General features: G+C 39.1%; 1 protein-coding gene across 4 annotated transcripts in view; it reads right to left on the bottom strand.

Annotated features, from left to right (window-relative positions):
* DCAF5 (DDB1 and CUL4 associated factor 5) overlaps positions 1 to 21,808 on the bottom strand; it is a 77,392-nt gene that overhangs the window by 54,462 nt on the left and 1,122 nt on the right. The window contains exons 1-5 of one of the 4 annotated variants that reach the window (XM_040602268.1): positions 19,535 to 21,212; positions 11,901 to 12,044; positions 8,524 to 8,560; positions 5,965 to 6,104; positions 2,070 to 2,199 (exon numbers count right to left, since the gene is read on the bottom strand). In XM_040602268.1, the coding sequence (XP_040458202.1) occupies positions 2,070 to 2,199; positions 5,965 to 6,104; positions 8,524 to 8,560; positions 11,901 to 12,012 (419 nt within the window). In that variant the 5' untranslated portion in view covers positions 12,013 to 12,044; positions 19,535 to 21,212. Of the gene's footprint in view, positions 1 to 2,069; positions 2,200 to 5,964; positions 6,105 to 8,523; positions 8,561 to 11,900; positions 12,045 to 13,413; positions 17,024 to 19,534; positions 21,213 to 21,808 lie in introns of those variants that run through there. The other 3 variants (XM_040602269.1, XM_040602267.1, XM_040602266.1) reach the window with 3 other exon arrangements.

Raw genomic sequence — 21,808 nt, 5'->3', positions numbered from 1 at the left:
TAAACCTCCCTTGGTGCAACTTGAGGCCATTTCCTCTCATCCTATTGCTTGTTACTTGACAGAGGAGACCAACACTCACCTCACTACAACCTCCTTGCAGGCAGTTGTAGAGACTGATAAGGTCTCCCCTGAGACTCCTTTTCTCCAGGCTAACCAACTCCAGTTCCCTCAGCAGCTCCTCACTGGACTTGCTCCCTAGACCCTTCGGCAGCTTTGCCGCCCTTCTCTGGATACTTCCTCTCTCTATTCCTGTTAGCCTTGTACAATCTTTCCAGCTACATGGGGTGATACCATTCCAGTTTGCTACCCAAATGAAAGACTTCCTCTAAATTTTGCTTCAATGTAGAATTTCCATATATATAAGCTATACCACTCTACCAACATCATTCCTTCTATATTCATATTCTGAGAATAAACATGAAGAGATAAATGTTTTGGTTTAACTCCCTTTCGAAAACAACACAAACTCAACCTGCAGAAATTCTTAAATCACAAAATTGAGGTAGAAGCTGAAAAACAAAGGATCCTGCAAAACCAGTATGGGGTCAGCTGGCTTGGCCAGAGGAAGGCAGCTTTGTCCATATTAGTTCACAAGGGAAAATCAGTCACAAACTGAAGTTAAAATGACAGAAATTTTATGGGGAAAAAAGAACGTGTTTTGGAAGAGCAAAATAACCCTAGCATCTTGTATTTCTCTCCCTCTATACAGTAAATGCTGAAGTCATTGTGATGTTAGAAAGTTACTTACTAAGACCTAGGCACAGAGTTTGACAGGGATACAAGAAGATAAGCTTAGGCAACTCTCGATCTCCCTTCCAGTTACATTTTATCAAACCTAAATTTAACAGCAGACTGTACAACAGCTGCCAACAAGGGCTCTGGCAAACTTTACAAACATGAGCAAGCTCTAAAGCCGCCAACATCAGCAAGCAAATTCTGATTTAAGCTTAAAAATGAAAATCAATTCAAACCATTAATATTTACAGTTTAAGAACAATAAACCCTTCTGAAACCATAATTTGGTTGCTATTTAACGGATGTCTAAACATCTTAGAATATTTTTAGGCCAGTTATAATTAATGTCATATGAGACTGCTTTTTCTGTCTGTATAGTACAAACCCAAGAAGAATTTTTAGTGATATGCATTTCTAGATTTGCCAAGAAATTCACCAATAAGGGGAGAGTCTAGTGTATGCTGCAGAACATTTGAAATAGCTGAGGCTACTGCACTGTAAAAGAAGTACTACCTGTTTTCCCCTCTTTTCACTTTTTTGAAATTATCCTTTCTATGCTTACACTCATAACTGGAAACATGTAAACATAAAATTTGGAGGGAGGTGAGAAACACTTGAGGTGCTCAATTTTTTTCTGATTATTCTTGTTAAAAAAAAATACTTTCAAAATCTGAAAGACTGAAAAATACTTTAAAAAAAGCTTAACCTCTCATGCATGCCAAACTCTAATGCCAGACACTGCATACAACCACTTTATAACCCAGCCTAACTACACTTCATGCTGCAAACTTATTTTCATTTGTTTAAAGTCCTACGCAAATCTGGAACCACGTTATGCAGCCAAACTGATTATTCAGGTGTCTATATTATCCAGGAAGTCATATAAACTCTTAAGCACCGAGTAAAAAGCTGCCTTGACCACAATCTCTACTCAGCCACTGAAAACTGAGCTGGATAGAAAAAACAAACTGTAAAATAGGCAGTGCCCACTATGGCTTCTTCCAGTATAAGCAAGCCAGTGCTAAATACAATGGTAAGAACTTGACACAACAATCTGAGTTAATCTGCAGTGGTGAGGCCAGGCAGTCTTCTAGAAAAATCACTTACCTTAACACTGAAGATCTAGCCCCGTTTTAAATCAAAATAAATCATATGTATGAAGAATAATGTTAACTATGCAAAATAACTTCATTCAGCATTGCTAACACTGCTGTTAATTTTGTTCTGCATCTTTTCTTAATATCATATGTTCTGACTTAAAAAAAGAGTGGCATGCCACCACCTCTCAAGGGAAAGAAACAGCACAACATAAGACAAGGACAGCCAGATCATACCTCTGAGGTTTACGAATATCCCAGAGTCCCACACCTTCCTTAGAGTTGGCAGTAGCCAGTAATCTGGGTTCTACTGGATTAAACATCACACTGTGAAAGGCTGATGGATAGTGTGCCAAGCAGAAGGGCTCTGTTGAAAAAGTTGAGATTTCAGACATAAGAACAAACAATGCATACAACTGTTTGATGCAATGAGTTTGGCAGCTTAGCATGGAAACAGCCTATCAAGATCTGAAGATATGGAGGCATGTTCAAACCACTTCTCAAGCAAACACATCCAAAGCAATATAAAGCCTGAGGTTTAAAAATCCACCCACATGTGCATTCACTTTGTCTAAATATGGAAAAGGACACATACTGGATTTCAAGACACCATTTTGCTTATGGAAGGTTATCTAAGTTTAAAACTAGCCACTCAAAGACAAAGTATTTTAATCTTCTTAAGGTTCTCGACCAAACGGACATATTTTGAGCCAAGGACTATGCCAGACTTGTCCATTCACTGCTTGCTTTGATGCAACCACTGTGCTTCTCACATGCTTGGGAGACTCTGTAACTGCCTTCCACAAGCACCTCCAAATGTACTTCATTTTCTTTTCTCATATCCGTCATTAAGACGGATAAAACACAGTTGAACAAATAACCCTCCCAAATTCCCAATACCTTCTGAAACTACTGTCCATCAAACAGCTGAGACACAATTAATGTTTACTTGTCCTGCACCATTTGTATCCTCCTCTTAGGATGTATTACAAGGTTTTTGACACAGGGACTTTCCTTTTTAGCAGTGATGAAAACAAAGGTCTCTGACCATGGCTGAAGTTCCCTGGTGCTATTAATTGTCACAGGAGGCAGAGGTAAAACGAAGAACAGGCACAAACTTTTGTTCTGCCAGCCTGCCCAAATGCTTTTGAGATTGCTGTTGGTCTGCTGGCAGCTCCAAACAAGGTTTAACACCAAAACTGACCTTCTACATTTGCATTATAAAATCAGATCCCTGCTGGGACAGAAAAGGCTGTGGTATTAAAACGGCAGCCCCCACTGAGGAGCAATGGCCTGCATTAGCTGAATGGAAAGGCAAAATATCATCAGATTACTAAATAAATAAAGGAATTATTTCTTTATTTAAAATAAAGTTTTAATTTGTGTATATTTGTTTAGTCAAATCATTGCTACTAATTACTGATGTTTTCCTTCACACCTTTATTATAAATAGCCTGGCCTGGTACCACAGTTTTTTCCAAGATATCAAAATTTGCCCTTCAGCCTGTCAAAGACAGATGACAGGAGCTAAACTAATGAGGCATTAGGTCACTTTAATGAAAAGCAGGGAGATTACTACTTTGTTGTTCTTTATGTTCATTCACAATTGTAGCTCATATCCACTGGAGTATGAAAATGTTTCTCAACACCATCTCTTCACAAAAATTAAAAATACATTTATAAAAAATACTGCATAAATCACCTGGCAGTGAAAGATGGGGAGAAACAGAACAGGAATGAAACAATTTTTCCAGCCTCTTTTAATGCACTATTTTAAACTAGGATGTTATTTGCAAGATTTTAGTGAGCTGTCCACTCAGGGTAATTAACTATACTCACGCTAGCAGGCACAGTGACTATTCCCATGAAAACACCATTGCAGACAAGGGGATTATGCCACTGACAAGCATTATATTGTAGCAAACATTGGCAGGGTTCACATATAAATGCTGACTCAGGACTCCTATATAAGCATGCAAAAGCCATTTATTTAAAATTCAGAGAGCTAAGACACTACTCCAAAAAAGCCACGAATGTACCACAGCCAACACTTCTTCACTTCACTGGTGCAGCCTTCTCATTCAAAGTCTCAGCAACAGTAAAAGTAGTAGCAAGGTTTAACTACAACAAAGAAGGGCAAACCTCATTTCATACAACTTCAGAAACTCAGATCAGATTGGACATTAACTTATGATACTGAGCAGCTTCACACAGATGCATTTAAGCATCCAGTCCCACCAATTGTTGACATCCATTACCAGCAACAGGTAGTTCTAGTAAAGACAGATTTTTATGGTATAGAGTTCAGGAGAAGGCAATAAAGCAGCATTTCACCATTTCCAATTTGGAAGCCATATTCAGTGTCTAGTCTCATCACTTGGACATTATGAAAACAGAAAAATAGGGATGAAGTGACTTGGATTTATCAAAGGTAAATTAGTCACATCAGACTAATGTGATTGCCTTCTTTGATAAAGTAACAGACCTCTTATACAGGAGAAAAGTTGTAGAACTAATGAGGACTAAATTCACATGTGGTATAGTATCAAGTTTAGCTACAGGCAGTTGCAAAGGGAGTTGCACAGGGTGAGAAACTGGCTGAAGTGAAGACAACAGTTCATTGTGCTAGTAAGGGACTTCTGAGTAAGAGACAAGTTATTAACAAGTTCCTCAAAGACAGAGAAGAGACATCATAAATATTTTTATTAAAGTCCGTGATACACATACACTGTGTGCACTGTTTTTCAAAATGTTTTAATAAAATTACCAGGTGGGAAAGAGATAAGGGGTATCACAATTGCACAAGAGAATCAGAATTCACAGTAAGAATCAGACTAGTGAAAACTGAATCAGTGCTAATATGCTGAATTTTTATTTATACAAAGGCATGTATAAATATGCCTGGGGTAGGGAGAGCATCAATAAGCAATCTACTCTGAGTATTCTGGTGAGACTTATCAAGAGAGACCTAATTCTGGTTACTCACATTCAATAAAGCCCTCATGATACCAGTGGCTCTAAAAGACTCCTATGAGACTATAAAGTATGTCTTGTTTCAGCTTTCATTTTCTCAACAAAAAGGGACAGAATCACAGTCTAGAAAAGTTATCAAATTCACTAGGTATGGAAAAAGCTAAATCAGTTAAACTGCAACTTTCACCCAACAACGAATGCGTACAAATTGCCACGAAATACATAAGCTGGATTTTAGTGCCATAACCAATATTCCTGTAAGACAAATAGAAATTATGAATGGAGGCAACTGCATTTAATTAGCTGACAAAAAAAAAAAGTTTATTTTAGCTATGAAGGAAAGAAACCCGATTCTGTACTCCTGCAGATTGCTCAGTTTTAAATTCTTAGCTTTGTGGTCTTTAGGATAGTGTAAACTCACAATTTCATTTACAGAAGTATTATTTAAGTATTCATATACTGAAATTCAATTACTGAAGTATTCCCCTCCAAATTTATGTAACTACAGTTATAAACTGAGATTCTCCAGCCTTAAAACTGCAGCTGTAAAAACACAGATTACAGTGTTTTGAGAAGCTGCAGGTTTGTTATATAATTCAACAGTATTCAGTTCTGGTTTAGAAAACAAAAATTGAAGTAATCATTTAACTTCCCTGTTACCACATAAGGGCTCTAAGTTTCCATACAACCAGAAAACATTTGCATAAGAACAATTCTCAGTGTCACGGGGAAGTATATAAATAGTTTTGGAAAACTATTCAAATCAAAGTAACAGCTTTCTAAACATCCAGAATTTCTTATCCCAGGCTACAGACAAAACCAAAAAAAATCCACATTTCTCATTGATTTCAAGTTTAGCAAGATGCTTTCATTGAAGAAACATGTCCTCCACTGCTTCTTTACTCAAGTTAAAACTTACTTATACAAAGTTCTATCCTAGCCTATGCTATATGGTGGTACTTTACGAAGTCATTTAAGACGGTAACACTGAACTGTAAATATCAGGTCTTACCTATCACAAGCCTTAAGAATTATGCCTCTGTCTCACCCTTCTCCAATGCTCCCTGTCTCAATTGTCCCAGATAAATGTAACTTTTCCCTTCCCTGCCTTGCATAAACTCTTCCTAAATCAATGATCTTTTCCATCTAGAGATCTCACCTCCGTGGGAAGACTCTCGGATGTCCCAAATAAGAACCCGGCCATCATCTGATGAACTGGCAAAGATGTTGTCATTTACTGGGCTCACTGAAAGTCCATACACTGCATCTTCATGGACAAACACATCCAAGGTCTCAGTGCTGGAAGAGAGACACACAATATTATTGTTCTTCCTTCTTTTGCTGTTGTTTTAAAAAGCAAAGTATTCACAGCTTTATCTACCTAGTAAAACTTAGTGACAAGGTATATGTAACTTCATAAAAAGACTCTTCTGTTTAATTGGAGTAAAAAACAAACAAAACACCCATGCAGAGTGACCAAGATGTCATGCTATGAGGAAAAAAAAACACCTCAGATAAAACCCCACACATTAAAAACTACAGATACTGCAAAATGCTATGGAAATCATGTTGTAATAGATTAAGCTTAGGAGAAAGTAATGGGAAAGGGAAAGAAATCTTGGGACCTGTGGACTACATTTTTACTACTAAATGTAAAATGGAAAACAAGACAGAAGTTCATTCTTTAATACAGGCTTCTGTATCATCCAAAAGTTCAGCTGAAGCTCACAAAAGAGCTATTTTCCAGCTGGCTTTTTTAGTTAAATTTTCCTGGTTCTCCAGGATAGACCAGACCTATATTTTTCCCATGTAGAAAAAGCAGCAAATAACAACAAAATAAAAATAAGTCCCCTTCAAGTACCTACATTTTAGCCATTCTGCAGCTACAAAAAAAGAAAAAGCCAATTCTCTGGTTCTTTTCCTAACTTTTTAGATCATTTAGAAAAGAGGAAAGAGTGGCACGGAGAGGCCAAAAGCTAAAATACTAAGATAGAAGATTCTGGGATTGTTTCACTTTGGCAAAAGACCTTTATTTCTTTAGAGAATATACTTTGTATACAATTCCTATACCCCATGAAAACTCCACCAAAGAGTTCCTACATAAAATCGGTGTTTTGCTTACATTGCAATTGATGTTCACAGTGACAGTTCTACAAATTCTGTCTCCTGGATCATTAACAGAAAGGCCAAAAAAGCAGTAATGGAAAAAGCCATTTAAAAGTATGAAAAGGCAGTTAATAGATCATGTCACCATTCAAGAAGATAAAGTAACTTTCTATAGAAATCAATCAGAATTCAATGCGTCAGACTTTCTTTCAGAAGATCACACAAATATCCTTATAGGAATGAATTCTGTATGCATTACAACTGAACTTAGCACACCTAAAAAAATCCCCGATAACAAAAGCACATTAAAAATACATACATATCAAAAAGACTTGTTAAAAAACTAAGTAAAACAGCAGGAAAAGATGTATTATATAGAAAAATTGTCAATTACAAAGATCTTGTAGAAGCTTAAAAATTTAGAACATAGTAAGGACCATCATCTGAAATTTTGACATTTCCACATTTATTTAAAACAACAACAAAACACCAAACAAAAAACATTCCCAAAAATGAACACCCCAACCCCCCAAAAAAGCATAAAACCCACCCCTCCAAAAAAAAAAAAATCAACCCCTCAAAAAGTCAAACCACCACAACAAAAAAAACCACCAACAAACATCAAACAAAATAGTATTCCTGAGAAAGCATTAGAAGAGTTAGACAAAGTTACTTTTGCCTAGCTCTCATGTACAATTTAAACAAGTATATATAAGGTATGACAGAAGGCAGATACACACTGATCAGTTCAATGCAAAACGCTTTGGACAAATCTAGCAAGAAATATGTCCAAACTATGTTAACAAGGATTCAGGCAACTCTAAAGATTTAATGTTTTGTATAACTCTGTTCTTACATGTATCTTTTCCTGCTTTTTCTTTTTACTTGATTTTCTTGAGTTCATGTTATTTAAACAGTCATTGCTTAAATCTGTAGAAGCTACTAGTACAGACCAAAATTTTAACTTTATAGTCTACTTCAAAAGCAGTAAGCCCAAAAGACATGATATCTAGAGAACTCCAATCTAATACATTACCACTACTGTATTAATTATATTTCAACTAACACATGATGTAGCAACAACAAAGCCTAAGTCCCAACTGCTTTGCAGTTTTGATAAAAAGCAAGTATCAAATAAATATGGCTCACATTAGTGTGGAGAATCAGGTAGCTGCACCCAAAGTTTTAAAAGGCAGCTAGGCAGGCCGGGCACTAGCCATCTTAAATACAAGTCAGGTGAGTATTTTGGAAAACAAACAAACAAACAAAAACCCAACCAAAAAGCCCATACATGCCACAATACTTGTACATGTTTCAGAATAATCTGGTTCTGAATCTACTCAGAACCTACCATACTGCCTGCAGGACAGCATATGTATTTCATAAACACTCTCTTTCCCAAGGTCAAAACAATGCAGAACCCAAGTGCTGAAAACAAACGGGGTGATAGGGCATGCTTCATTCCAGATATTAATTTATAAAATAAAAAGCATGTTTCAGGATTAAATAACTGTACTTTTCTACCAGACCATTAATAATAACAAAAAGTGCCTCCAGTGAGTTGACCCTAAGGGAGCTCTTGAAGCAGTGGAACCACAAACTGTGTATTTACCTTTCAACATCATGGAGTATAACTTGCTCATCATTGCCTAAAAAGAGAAATATGAACACTTAACATCATGTTGTAGTGATTAAAAAGCATTATAGTGAGGAAAAAAACCCAACCTTTTTAAAATAAATTTTCTATTTCAAAACCAAAACTGAAGCAGAGAGAAGACCAGTTCAGTTGCCAAGTGGTCAGCCCTCTGCTCCATTATGTGAAAGGCTCCACATAACATTTCCAGTCATGATCAAATGCACCAATCCATTCCAACTGCTACTGCTCAACAAATAATTTTACTTAACTGTGTTAATGATTATTCTTTGTTTAGTTTGAGCTTGAGCTTTTGGGGCATCTGCAGTGAAGAGAGTATTATATGAAGCAGCAGAACACCTTTAACTCTCATGCAAATACACTTTCTTCCTGCCTAGAGGATCGTCCATAAAAAGGTAACAGAAGGTAAAAAGAGATGCCATAAGCAAAATGCACTGGCCTCCCAGCTCAAATGCCACCAGTTCACACTGTCAGCGTTCAGGGTTTTGCAACCATTGAGAAGGCATGACCGTGTAAGCCAGTATAATTTCTTTTGTAGTAACAAAAACCAAAGCAAGTAACCAGATGATCACTTATCTTTGACCACATCCATTGAATACAATGGAAACTAAATGCATGCATGCAGACTAAGAGGGTCATAGCTACGGAGTAACTCCACTGGTTCGTAGCGTGTTTTTTCAAGCTATAGCAACAGAGTATGTTTTTAGTCTCTCCACTGAATATTAATTTAATTAAGTTGGCACCCTCTCTTTAGATATATTTAAGGAAATGCACATTTATATTTAATCCAGAATAAAAAACCAGAAAGGCCACAAAGTCCTATTTTTATGTTCAGTATATCTTTGTAGTTGCAGTATCAAGTTGTGAAGCTTTCCTAATGCTTGCCCAGAAGCAAGATGTCCTGTTATGATTCTTAAGTGTTCAGTTGACTCAGTTTTCATTTATCCCATACACATTTCAATTGTATTCTGTCCCAACAGAAGAAATATGCAAAAGCTTCTCTTTGACTAATGAGGTGTAAGATTTTTCTACATCCACTTGCTCTTTGCACAGGCTCCTAGATAAATTGTGTCAGCCTCAGATTACTGCAGTAGCTCATCTTTTCCATGGTACACTAAACAAGTCACTTACATGTAAGTGTCCTTTGACCATTAATTGCAATGGAAACTGCCCATTATACAAGGCAAGGTTTATACCTAGTAAAACTACTCCAGTGCCTATGTATTTCACCAGTGAAAAATTCAGCCTAGTTTCTCCAGTGACAAAATCTCCTCCAGCAGACACTGCTCCTCCTCACTCTCCATGGAACAGGAACGTGAGAATCATTCTAGAGGCCTGGCTTCAAGCCTCTAGTCATTATGGGATCAGCCTTCCCTTCCAACACAAGCTCCAAAATCAGAAAGAATGAAAGGAGGGGGTGTGAGGAACAACCACTGCTTCTCTCCATTTTGTGTGTATGAGGAGAAGGTGGTGACAAAAATCTAACCAGAAACTGCTTGGTTGCTGCTGGTAAGGCTTCATCCCTGCAGAAAACATTACTGCTATTCAGCCCAGTAGAGTTCCCACTTAGAGCATTTTAACACAGAAGAATTCATTCTTCATTGAGAATGATTGGGTTATAATTGTATATGCAACTCTGCCATTTATAATCTCTCCTGCTTTGATAACTGCAGTTACGATGATCAGAAAGACAAGAAGTATCTGCCATTCCATTCAATTGTATCTAACGGGATGAAATACTGCAGAGCATATACCGAGGAGCACAGTTAAGGTGGCCTAAACCCTGTATCTGTCACCTCAGGCCTCTACAGGCACAAATGCAGTTCCCTGTAGGCTTATTTCAGCTTTTCATATATCAAACATTAAATGCAAAAAAAAAAAAAAAAAAAAAAAAAAGCAAGCATGCAGTTTACTAAGAGGGGATCTTTCATTTCAAACGCTGCTCTACTCTCAGTATGTGTGGCCAGAGAAGGGTGACAGTATTCTTCAAGGATGGGAATTTCTTTGGTATCTTGAGACAGCTTTTTTCTCCAGAGATTACATGCAACACACTGTCCACTCAGTTCCTGCCTTCCATTTTTGTCATGGCTACACATGTGCTCCTTCAAAGCAAAGAGCTCTGAAATTCCTTGGATGCAATCCAGTTTGTACTGAAGTGGAAAATCTTTTCTCCTCTGCTATCAAGAGCTGCTTTAGGGAAAGGTCATCAGATCCTAAATCATTAGTCATTGGCAGCTTTTATTTACAGACTGAATTGAGCTCTGTGCACCTTGTGCTAGTTTTCATACTCTGATTTTTAGGACAGTTTTTAAGTATTCCAGCTTCCGTGATTTAAATACAACTCTAGCTTCAGTATTGGAGGGGTGGGGGTGGGGGGGTGACAACGAATAGATCTTAGGACACACAATCCTTTCAGATCTTTTCAGAATCTCCCAGAACACTGTTGAGTGAATAAATATAGTTAGCTCCATTTTACTGACAGAGATAAAACAGATGGTACATCTAGGCCATGCAGCAAAATGACTCTTTACAAGGGATCCAAGAGTCAGACTCACAGCCCTTGCACATGAGCTCTGTGAATCTTGGTGGAGCAGCTGAAAGAGTTCCTGAATCTTCCAATGGAAATAATTTCTGGCAAAGACACAGTGTGTTTATGCAAACTGCAGGAGGAAAAAAGAGACAAGAACGGCCAGTTTGTCTGTGCATCAGCTGTCACAGCTCATCTAACCTGGCATTTTAGCAAAAATCCACCATAATCAATGATGTAAATCTTTAACTGCAGGTCATTTAAAAATATGAAGAATATCAAGGCCAATCACAGCCCAATGTGTCAACAGTTCTAAAAGGCAGACTCTTATCTAGTGAGGACTGAAATGAGGTTTGAGAATAAGTAATCCACCAATAGATGGCAATAGTCCTTCATTAGCCGTCTAAAGGTGCATTAAAATCAACTAGCAGCAGCAGAGATTTTCAAGCATCAGGTCTGAGTGCCGGAGACAATACAGGGTCTACTCTCAGTACAGCTAAAGGGAATAACAAAGACCATGTTCCAGAGTCTGTAGCACAAGTATGGGCACACTGGACCCAAGATTCTCAGGATAGCTCGTGACACAATGTGCTTACACCAGGGTTTAAGAAAAGAAGCATGACAAAACTGAAAATACTGTGCTAGCTGAAGAATTCCCTATTCCCAAAGAACCTTCAGCTGCTGATGAAGGACACCTTCTAGATCTTTAGGAGACTTATGGGAAAGAGCAGGATGTCGCTCATGGCTTCTACTCTAAGGCATTCACAACGTAAACTCCTGTGAAATCAGGATGCTCTTCCTTCCTTACCTCCAGAGAACACTTTTGTATTGCCACTGTTGAAAGCTAGGCAGAAGATATTAGAGTGATGCTCCCCTTTCAGCTGAACTGGTTTGACTCTTGAGTGGATGGCTTCTTCCATATGCCAAAGTAAGACCCGGCGGTCATCCCCTCCTGGAAGAAAGAAAGGAAGTGTGTATTACTGCCTCAGTGGTGTGTAAGTTGATGAGAAAAATTATTTAACCCTGCAGTTACTCATAGAACACTTTGCTGAACCCCTAATCAGCATAAAAAATTTATAACTTGCAAGGGTTTGGATATATAGACATGCATTCACATTAAGATGCCATGAAGTCAAATATTCAATTAATATTAATGAAAACAAGAGGAATCATCAGGAAAAGTTTGGATTAAACAGCTGCCATTCTGCCAGCACACAGTGACAACCTATAGTAACCTTGAGACTCAAAATTTTACTGGTATCTAAAATTCTGTGGCAAGCTGTAGATTAATTACATGCCAAATTAACATATGCATTTTGGCAAAATGCTTCTACACCAACTCTTCATTACCACCATCGTTTACGTTATTCATAAAACAGGAACTTTTTTCTCCTTTCACTGACAACTGTATCTTCTCTAGCAGTCTTCCCAAAGCCTTCATAGCATAGGTTGGCTACTGGACTGACATGTGGCCATAAAACAATTTTACTGAAGCATTCATAAGTCTCCAGTATGCACAGTTACGTCATGCTTCTACATCTGTAAAGGTTAAGACAGAAATTTCTGAGGTGAACTCCTGACAAAAGAGAGTAACTGGGAAAAAGAAGTTCAACTCCTTTTTGCTTTACATCTTGTTGTACTACTTTGAATTGCTTGCCTAAGTGCAGCTCTCAGTTCAGAGCTCTAAACACAAACATATTTAAGTGCCTCCTTCTTTGTCTAGTATAAAAGAACTATATATATATAAAAAATATAAATAAAAAAGACTCTGTTCATGCTTCAATTGCATTAAAGTATTATTAGGAAGTAAAAAAAAATCCAAGATGCTATTGTCTTGGACAGCACTCTCAACATCAATTTCGGAAGGCTGCAAATATCTTCTTCAAGTCAGACTCAAAATATTTTTGTTACCTGTCTCTAATAAGAAATGAAGGAGAATAGCATCGCAAGTCAAAGGTGCCACTAGAAACCTGATGATTTCAGTTAAAACATTTTACTGCTTCTTTGCATAATCAAAAGCATAAACTTAATGCCTTCTGAGCTGCTATCTAGAAGGCAAAAGGCATGAAACAGAGACAAAAGGAAACTGAAATTAATTGGTCTGTGGTTTACTTCAAGAGGTAAATGCATAAACAGAATTTATGACTCCCGTTAATCAGATTTCTTAAAACTTTTCACATCACATGATGATGTTAAGAAGTTTTCCCATGGGACTGAGTTATGTCAAACATCCTTTAAGTTAAGTCTCCCAGCCTTTAAGTCTCCTAACAGATTTTATGACAATCACTTTGATAGACACTACAGCTGCATGTTATGCTTACCCATGCTCCATGAAATTAATTGCATATTCCTCCTCCTGATTTTGTATTTCACAGAGCAAACAAGAATACAAGCTAAAAAAGATTTGCCATGCACTTGGTAACTACTGGGAATAAGAGACAAATGTGATGGGTCCAGAAAAACTCACAGTAATTTATGGTCAACTAAACTGATGGGAGCTTAGATCCCCTTCCACCTAGAAATAGGAAAGTTGTAATTGCACCCTGGTGATTGCAGATGGGGTAGTAATACAGAGACATAGAAATACACAACTACTGAAACATACAACCACATTAGTCACGCTAAAACAAAGAAGTGATTGTCAAACTTAAAGTGGTTACTTTCCAAAACTACCAACAGCCAGGTCTTAATGTTTATCACTACCTGGCAGACGCTTTACGCAACATTTAAGGCTGGTGAACACCAACATTGCTTCTCTCAGACTACATTTATTGTCTTTCACAAGCCTTCTGTAAAAGACATTTCAGGGCGAAACACAGTAACATACTGTTGTTAATTGTTACCAGAGCAAACCAATTCCCCAAACAACTGCAGTACTACACACCCTCCTACCTGACAGCACAACCATCTAGGTGTCTTACTTTAACAGCAAACTCACATACATTTCCACTACCCACCTAGTCCAGATATAAACAAAAATAAAGAAGATAACCAAAGACAACAAACATAACTGAGGTTTCCAGCACACTTACAGTGCAGTAGGAGCAGGAAAAATTGCAACCTGTGTAGAAAAGTCTTTCACAGTGTTAAAAAGTTGTTAGTACCTTCTTTTTTTATAAGTTCCTATACCTTAGTGCCAGCTTCCTCTGCCTCCATCTTTGAAACAACTCTTCCTACTGAATCCAGATATCTCTCTCTTTCCAGACTAGATCTCCATGAGACTTTGGTACAAAGGGCCCCACTATTGTGTATCCAATGCTACATGTGGCGGCACAAAGTTTAGAAGCTTTTAAATGCTCCCCACACTCATGCAACACTGTCACTTCACCATCTATGTACTGTCTTGCACATACTTATTTTTGAGAATTTCTACAACCCTGTTTCATGCCTCAGGTTTATTCCTCTCATACCCCACTGAGACAGAGAAGTTTAATAAAATTATAATGTTAACTGGCTGGAAAGCTTTTTCCCTTCTAACTTCAATTCAGCTATTCCAAAAATACTTCTGACTTAAAGCCAGTTCTACCAGAAAGCAAAAGCCTTACCAATGTGTGCAGTCGCAAAGGAGGATTTGTGGCAGTAAGACACTTTACAAGTGTCTACATCCTCATACGAAAGAGCAAGAAGTGTTGTTAAGTCACAGGCAAATATACCCAAGAAAGGCAAGTCTTATGTGACCAAAACCAGGAGAGGGCAAACCAGAAAATGCAGTCTCTGCTACCAAAACCTAACTCACAGAAGTTAGAATAAGAGGGAAGAACTGAGAGAGGTACACATGTATGGATAGGTATACAGGAAAACAGCAAAGAAAATGTGAACTACAGAGCTTTTACACTCTATAGAAAGGAACCATGATTCATCAGACACAAAGTGCATGCACATTCTGCAACGTAAGTTACAAGCCTGAAAATTACAGGAAACTTCAGGTCTGTAGTACTCGTCCTGTACAGTTGATCCTGAATGAAGATTAATTAAGATGCTATCAATTTACCACAGATTTATTGTGCATGTACACCAATTCCACATACATGCAAAGAAGCCACTCAACAGTTTTCAAAAAGCACTGGACCCACTGCACAAACTTGTTGCAACTCCACAATGCTCCCCAAAAGACAGTAACTGTGTATGGCAAGGGTATGTTCTTGACATGATACTGAGCACATACTAACAGCAATAGGTTTACTATACATCTGGGAAAACTGAATATATGGCCTCACATGAAAATACCTTAGCCACCAAAGCTCCACATTTGGATTTTCTAGAAACTTAAGTCCCACATAAAGTCTGGGATTTGTAATTTTTCAGTTCATGGTGTCAGAAGTAATAAATTTGACATCTACTAAGTTTCACTTCCATCTTATTTTGCTGATTCTGTTTAGAACTGCTTGACTGACAATTTGAAAAGTAAAAGTTTGTGTGACCCAGCTAAGAATCATACAATGCCATTCTACAGTTACTTTTCAAAAAGGAACCACATTTTAAACGGTTTAATTAGTCAAGTACTTCAGTGTTCATTATGGGTGAAAACTGCTTCTACATTCAAAATTAAAGTGAGAGAGGAAGACAAGTCAGGCCAAAGTAGGTGGTCAGAGAGGCTGGAAATTTTATGACCTTCCCATATAACTCCTGATGTAGAGAAAAGCAGTATTTCTTTTCCTTTTTTTTCTTTTACAAGCACACGTGAATAAAAAAATAACACACACACACGTTTCTTCCCTGCCCCAAGCCACTGGAATACTTTGTTAATGCTTTGGGCCTTCTGACTAATGTTGATGAGAGACACAGGCAGGATTAGGGAATTCTGCCCAGAAGATACATAACTGAGCATACCTAAAAGGAAAGCTTGCATTTCAACTCTTGGAATAGTTATCATGAAATAGGTTCTTATGCAGACAAATGCTTTGTGTTCACCCATGACAATCTTCTATCTCCTGAGAAGAATTAAAAGTGTCTTGTCTTCTTCACAGTTTGCCCACTTCAGAATGGGTTGCGCATGCTGCATACCCCAAGACTGGAAGGGGGAAGGCTCCCCAAAAAAAGTTCTTTTCTTTTGTTTTGGCTTGGGGTTTTTTGTTTGTTTTTTAATACAGCACAGACAAAGGCTATAGGTAGAATATGCCTGTTCTAGATAACTGAACAGGTCCCAAATGACTCAGCATGGCATATATTTCAGCAAACAGTTCACTGCCTCTACAGTGCCTAAACGAAAGCATTCTAGTTTTGCCCTGCTTTTGGACTAGATATTCCCCAAAACACTTTCTGATCTAGTTACCTCCTAAACGGGTAATCACTAAACTTATACACAATTAAATTCTGGAAGAGGAGTCTACCTCACAGTAACAGTAGTGTACTTGTAGTCCAGGACTGTTCTTATTAGTCCTAAAACGGTTCTAAGGGGGGCAGAACATACCCTTGCCAAAAGCAAATCTAGTCTAAAAAGTATCTGCATAGCTCATGAAACACACTTGAGCTTGTGTGCTAACAGAAACACTTCAAAATCATACCAGTCAGGACTTAAAACCTGCAGTTTCAAAGTACATTAAATGAGCTGACATTGGACAACGCTGAAGACCACTACTCCTCTTTGTCTCCCATACACCAGGTACAGTCACTGAAGAACCTACATGGCAAGCGGGCAACACTTCCAAATCATAACATAAAAGATTAATCTTAATGCTTTTATCTACTCAAGAAGTTACACAAATCACGAAGAGTGGGAGACTGGATGGTATTTCAAGAAGATGATCACTTAGTTGACCCTGGTCATGGGCAAAAGGCCAGACTGTGACAGAATTATTCCCAGTAGATGTGTGTCTCATTTGTTCTTAAAAACCACAGAGGTAGATTTCACACCCTCGTTAGGCAGCCTATTTCAGTGCTTCATTATCCTTGCCATTAGGCAGATTATCCTAATATCTACCCTGAGGGTGCAGTTTGCATGCCTACTATCTCTTACAAACATGAGTATCTTTATCAGAACTACCCACTTTTTTTCTCCTACTTTAAACTGCACTTTCAAGATAACTTCTGGGAAGTACAGTAATCTGAGGCTTAATTTATGCATATGTTCTTTTCTCTTGGCTTCTCTTTCCCACACCAGATAATGCAAAAATTAATAGGTCTTCTATGATTGTAAATTTGTAGGGATGCGAGAAAGTACTGGAAATTCATGCCATTTGGTTACCATGTAAGTCTGAAGGAGCATGATCCTAAAACAGAGGAATGAGGTGACTTTAGCAAAGGTGTAGATTGTTACTTCTGAAGTAAGAGGATTCTGTATCAAATATGTTTTGAAGAGGGGCAGTCTTGATCTTAGTCTCTTTTTATCAGGCAGAATTCTGTGTGAGGATAGATATTCGATCCAGTTACTATGCAATGTTTTCATTAATGTCTTGAGAAATTACGAAATTTAAAGGTGATACCAAGAAAGGCAGCAATAATTTCAGAGGATAGGAATTCAATTTAAAGTTAATTAAGAGACATTACCTGGGAAAAAAAGGTCATGTGGTTTGATAGGGACAAGTGCAAACTACAGCATGTGAGTAAAAGTGGTCAACTCTACAAATACACTGTGGAGACTAGACCATAGTCATGTAGAAGAGGATCCAAATGTGATAGTAGATCACAACATAAATACCTTCAGACATGATAAAGCATGTGAAGTAATCCTGCTGTATTTGATGCTGTTGATGGAGTGCTGTGCTCAATTTTGGGCGCTGTGCTTTAAGAAGGATGTGGCCAAACTAGAGAAAGTTCAGAAGAGGGTATAAAGAATGATCAGAGGTCTAGAAAAATGAAAGACTGAAAGAAAAAGGCCCATTTAGTCTACAGAAGGAAAAGTTGAGTAGAGACACAAGTCTCAAGCTGCATAAAATTGTTTTTAATTATTATGACATAAAGTTGTAAATTCTTTGTCCACTGGAAATAGGACTAAGAAATGGTGTTAAATTATAGGAAGAAAGATTTTAGGATGCTGTTTGATTTTACACTTCCCCTTCATCCTGTGGTTCATTCACTTATTTCTCCTCTCTGTTGTTTGTAACATGGCACTTTTATGGCTTAAAGTTGTAAGTTGGTATGATGGAAGCATCTAAAGAGGGGGAAGGAACAGGAGGGGAGAGGTTGTTTATCTGACAGTTGATTTTCTGTCAGGTCAACATCTTTAACCTACTCACCCTCTGGCTGCATCACCACTGAATTCAGTGGGAGGGAAAACAGCAGGAGCACATGGCAAGGGGGAGTGGGATTACATGCAAATGAGTCAGATAAACAAATAGGAAAACATCCACCAAACTTGAGGATGGCAGAAAGAAAGACTATTACACAGACTAAGTAAAGATTATTTTTAAGAAGTTAAATTGCCTGGCATATCTGAAGGAAGAAGTCAGTTGCGTATCATTGCATGGTGAATTTAATTTCCATGCATGGACAGTCATGTGTTTCTCAAACTGTTAATAGAAAAATACCACCACCTAGAATATAGAGTGTTGCAAAGACACATTTTGTCCAATGAGATCTTCCAACTCCATCCAAAGCAGCCAGTTCAACTAATTTCAGTCCACTTATTTCTTGTATGTTAAGCTTTCATCTTCCCTTGTGTCATTCTACAGATAGGTCTTTTCTACTTATCACATCTTCTCCCGAGTACCCATCTCCTCCTTTAATTTCTCTTCATTTTCTTTATTTCTTGTCCTTATGCCTGTCCCTTTTTCTAGCACTCCGGCCCCAAAACACTAGTGCCTCTCTCTCTTTCTCCCCCTCTCTAAAATGACACTGTTGAGTTCCACACAGGTACAGCAAAAGCCTACAGACTAGCCCTCAACCCAACCTGTAGACCTCAACTTTTTCACTTGAAAACGTGGCTAGGAACAAAATTAATTATGTAATCTCTAATACAAGATTTGAAGAAGATACCAGAAAGTTTCAAACATGTTTTCAAAAGTCCTGCTGAGGCTTATCTACACTGAAGTTCTTCCCAAAATCCTAACAGGAATACTATCTGGAACTGTAATACAAACCCTGTTTAAGCAGTTTGAAATGTTTACTGAAACAGTAGTCATTAGTCTTACAGGCTTGCTTCTGGGAGATACATCAAAAAAAAAAAAAAAAAAAAAAAGTGTGACACATACCCAAGAAAAGCATTCCTGCCAATACTGATTAGAACAGCACTAATTTGGACACAGACAAGCATTTAAATGGCATCAGTATAGCCACGACAAATGCACTATACCAGCTGTATTTAAAACAGCTCTAACAAGGTCTAAGTTGTGAATAAGTCAATTAGCTGAAGCAGACTTCTCTAGGTTAAGAACATACATATTACTTAAGACTGAACAACTGAAAAGACGGCTTGCACTCTCGCTTTTCAGACACTCCAATATCCCTGTTAACTCTCTTAGCTGCTGTAAGACCAGATGGAAGCATCTAACATCTCATCCTTACCTTAGCACACTGGCTGTTTTGAGGGGGAAGAGAACCACATGCCATCTATTCTAAGGCTTTACCTGCATTTGTAAGTCTTCTGAAGCAACTCTACTAGAAAACTTCAGATTAGAGGCAGCTTATACCCTTCCTTTATCTTTTATCTGAGCTCTCCTAGTATTTTCTCCTGCTTTTGCTGTTTCTCAGAGTTTCAAGATTAAGCATGACCTTAAAAAAAGGAGTGGCTTGAGTGTTATTTTAATGAAGACTGGGTTTATAATGGCATGAAATTTAACAGAGTATCCATAATTTTTTTGCCTTTTAATTTTTTATTCTTGACTGACGAACAAAACACCTGCCTTTGTTGCTATGTCATAGAAAGCATTCTAGATCCTATGGCCATGGAAAACCTAAAACTTTTTTACAAACTGTTACCATAATTAAAGCTCTTCATTTTCTCAGGGCATGGATAAGGTCATACTTAAAGTAGTCTGTTCTTCAATATCCAAAATTTGTGCACTGCTAACACCTGTAACTTAAGCATCCCATTCCCACCTACCCCCACCTTTTTTTCATTGCTTCCTAGTAATTTCATGAAATTTAGGAGGGTAGAACTCTAGTACCATTTATCTCCTACATATGGAGGAAAAGCTTACCCCCTCTAAACATTCTATAGCTTTATTGAGAAGCTAGGAAATTGAAAACTGGAAATAGCTTGAAAGCCTTCTTTTTACTTATTGCTTCTTTAGATGCTACTCAATGGGAAATGTGCCTCCATTCTCTCACTGCACCTACTTTGACTCAGGCAGTTTGGACAAAATTAATTCTTAAAAGTCTCTTTCAGCCCCCAGCTTTTTTATGCTTCTGCCTAAAGAATGTCAACATTGGTAAGTGCATCGATGATACGACAAGACCTGAAGTGTCTCCTGAGATTTTCTTGAGTAAAATCAAAAAATACTGATGGTGTTTCCATCACTTATTATGGAAAATAAAAAAGCAACAATGGATGTGCTTGACCTGTCTGTAGCACTCTAAGTAGAAATACATAGTTCTACTTTTGACTGGTGAAGCACCAGTGCAAACCAGCATGACAACTCTAGCACACCTGGGAACTTTACCATAGATGAATCAGCATTCCCTTCCAACACATATACATGCATATACGTACATGTAAGTATATACATATATACGTATAGTCACAAGACACATGGATGTCCATTTCAAAAGCTGTGTGTGCATATATAGAAAAGAATCCCCAAGAGCAACACAAGATTCTTCACGGACCCTTCTTCCAGAAATCAGTGGACTTAACACTTGTAAGTTTCTTCAGCTAAGAAAGCTAAATTTCAGAAGATCTAAGTCTATCAGCTTCCACTCTAGGTTTTTAAGGTGATTTTATTCTGCCCTTGCATAAAGGTAACCAAACTGCCGTAATAACTTTTTACTGAAACCCCACGTTATTTCTGGAGTAATTACTGACACCTTTGTGCAACAGAGCCCGCTTCTGCCCAAACACCACGGCAAGGCAATATGCAGCCGGCCCAGCCGTGCCCCATCGCCTTCCCCAACAGTCCCTGTGGCTGTTTACAGCCCACCAGAGGGTGTCCAAGCAAAACAGAGACCCCCTCGCACCTCGGCTGAGAATCAGGCCGTTACCCCCTTGCAAGGGGAGAGACCCCTCTCAACAAAGCTGCCACGGCCTTGTGCCACGGAGCTCTGCAGTTCCCCCGAGGGCCGTCGCCCCACACGACAGGGAACGCGCCCTCCCTGCTGCGGCCCGTCTGCGGGGGAGGGAGCTGCCGGCAGCCCCAGCCCGCGGGACGGCAGAGGAAGGCAGGGGACGGCAGGCCGTTCCCTCCAGCTCGCTTCCCCCGAGGGCGTGGGGCGACCCCACGACGCCCCCCGCCCGCGGCCTGCACCGGACACCGCGCTCAGCGGCCTGGCCGCCCCCGGGGTTGGCGCGGCAGGCGCAGGGGCTGCCCCCCCGGGCTGGCAGCCCGCTCCCCGCCGCCCCGAAGAGCTCTGCCCTCTCGCAGCGGGGCGCGGGGTCCGTCGGCTCGGCGGGAGAGCAGCGCCGCGGCCGCTCAAGGCCCCATGCCCCGGGGCGCCGCGCCGTGCCCCGCCGCGGGCGGGATAGGCCCTCGATTCCCCGGCCTGTCGCTAAGAGCCGCCCGAGGAGAGCGCGGCCTGCAGCGCCCGGCCAGGCCCCGGCCTGAAGTTGCGTCCTTTCCCCGCCACCCCTCCGAGCCCGGAGGCGGGGAAGGAAGAAGAGGCACCTGCGCCAAGCACTGCTGG

This window comes from Falco naumanni, chromosome 7, assembly GCF_017639655.2.
Source record: "Falco naumanni isolate bFalNau1 chromosome 7, bFalNau1.pat, whole genome shotgun sequence".
NCBI lineage: Eukaryota > Metazoa > Chordata > Aves > Falconiformes > Falconidae > Falco > Falco naumanni.
Note: the sequence above shows the minus strand (reverse complement) of the source record. Positions and strands in the feature narration are given on the sequence as shown.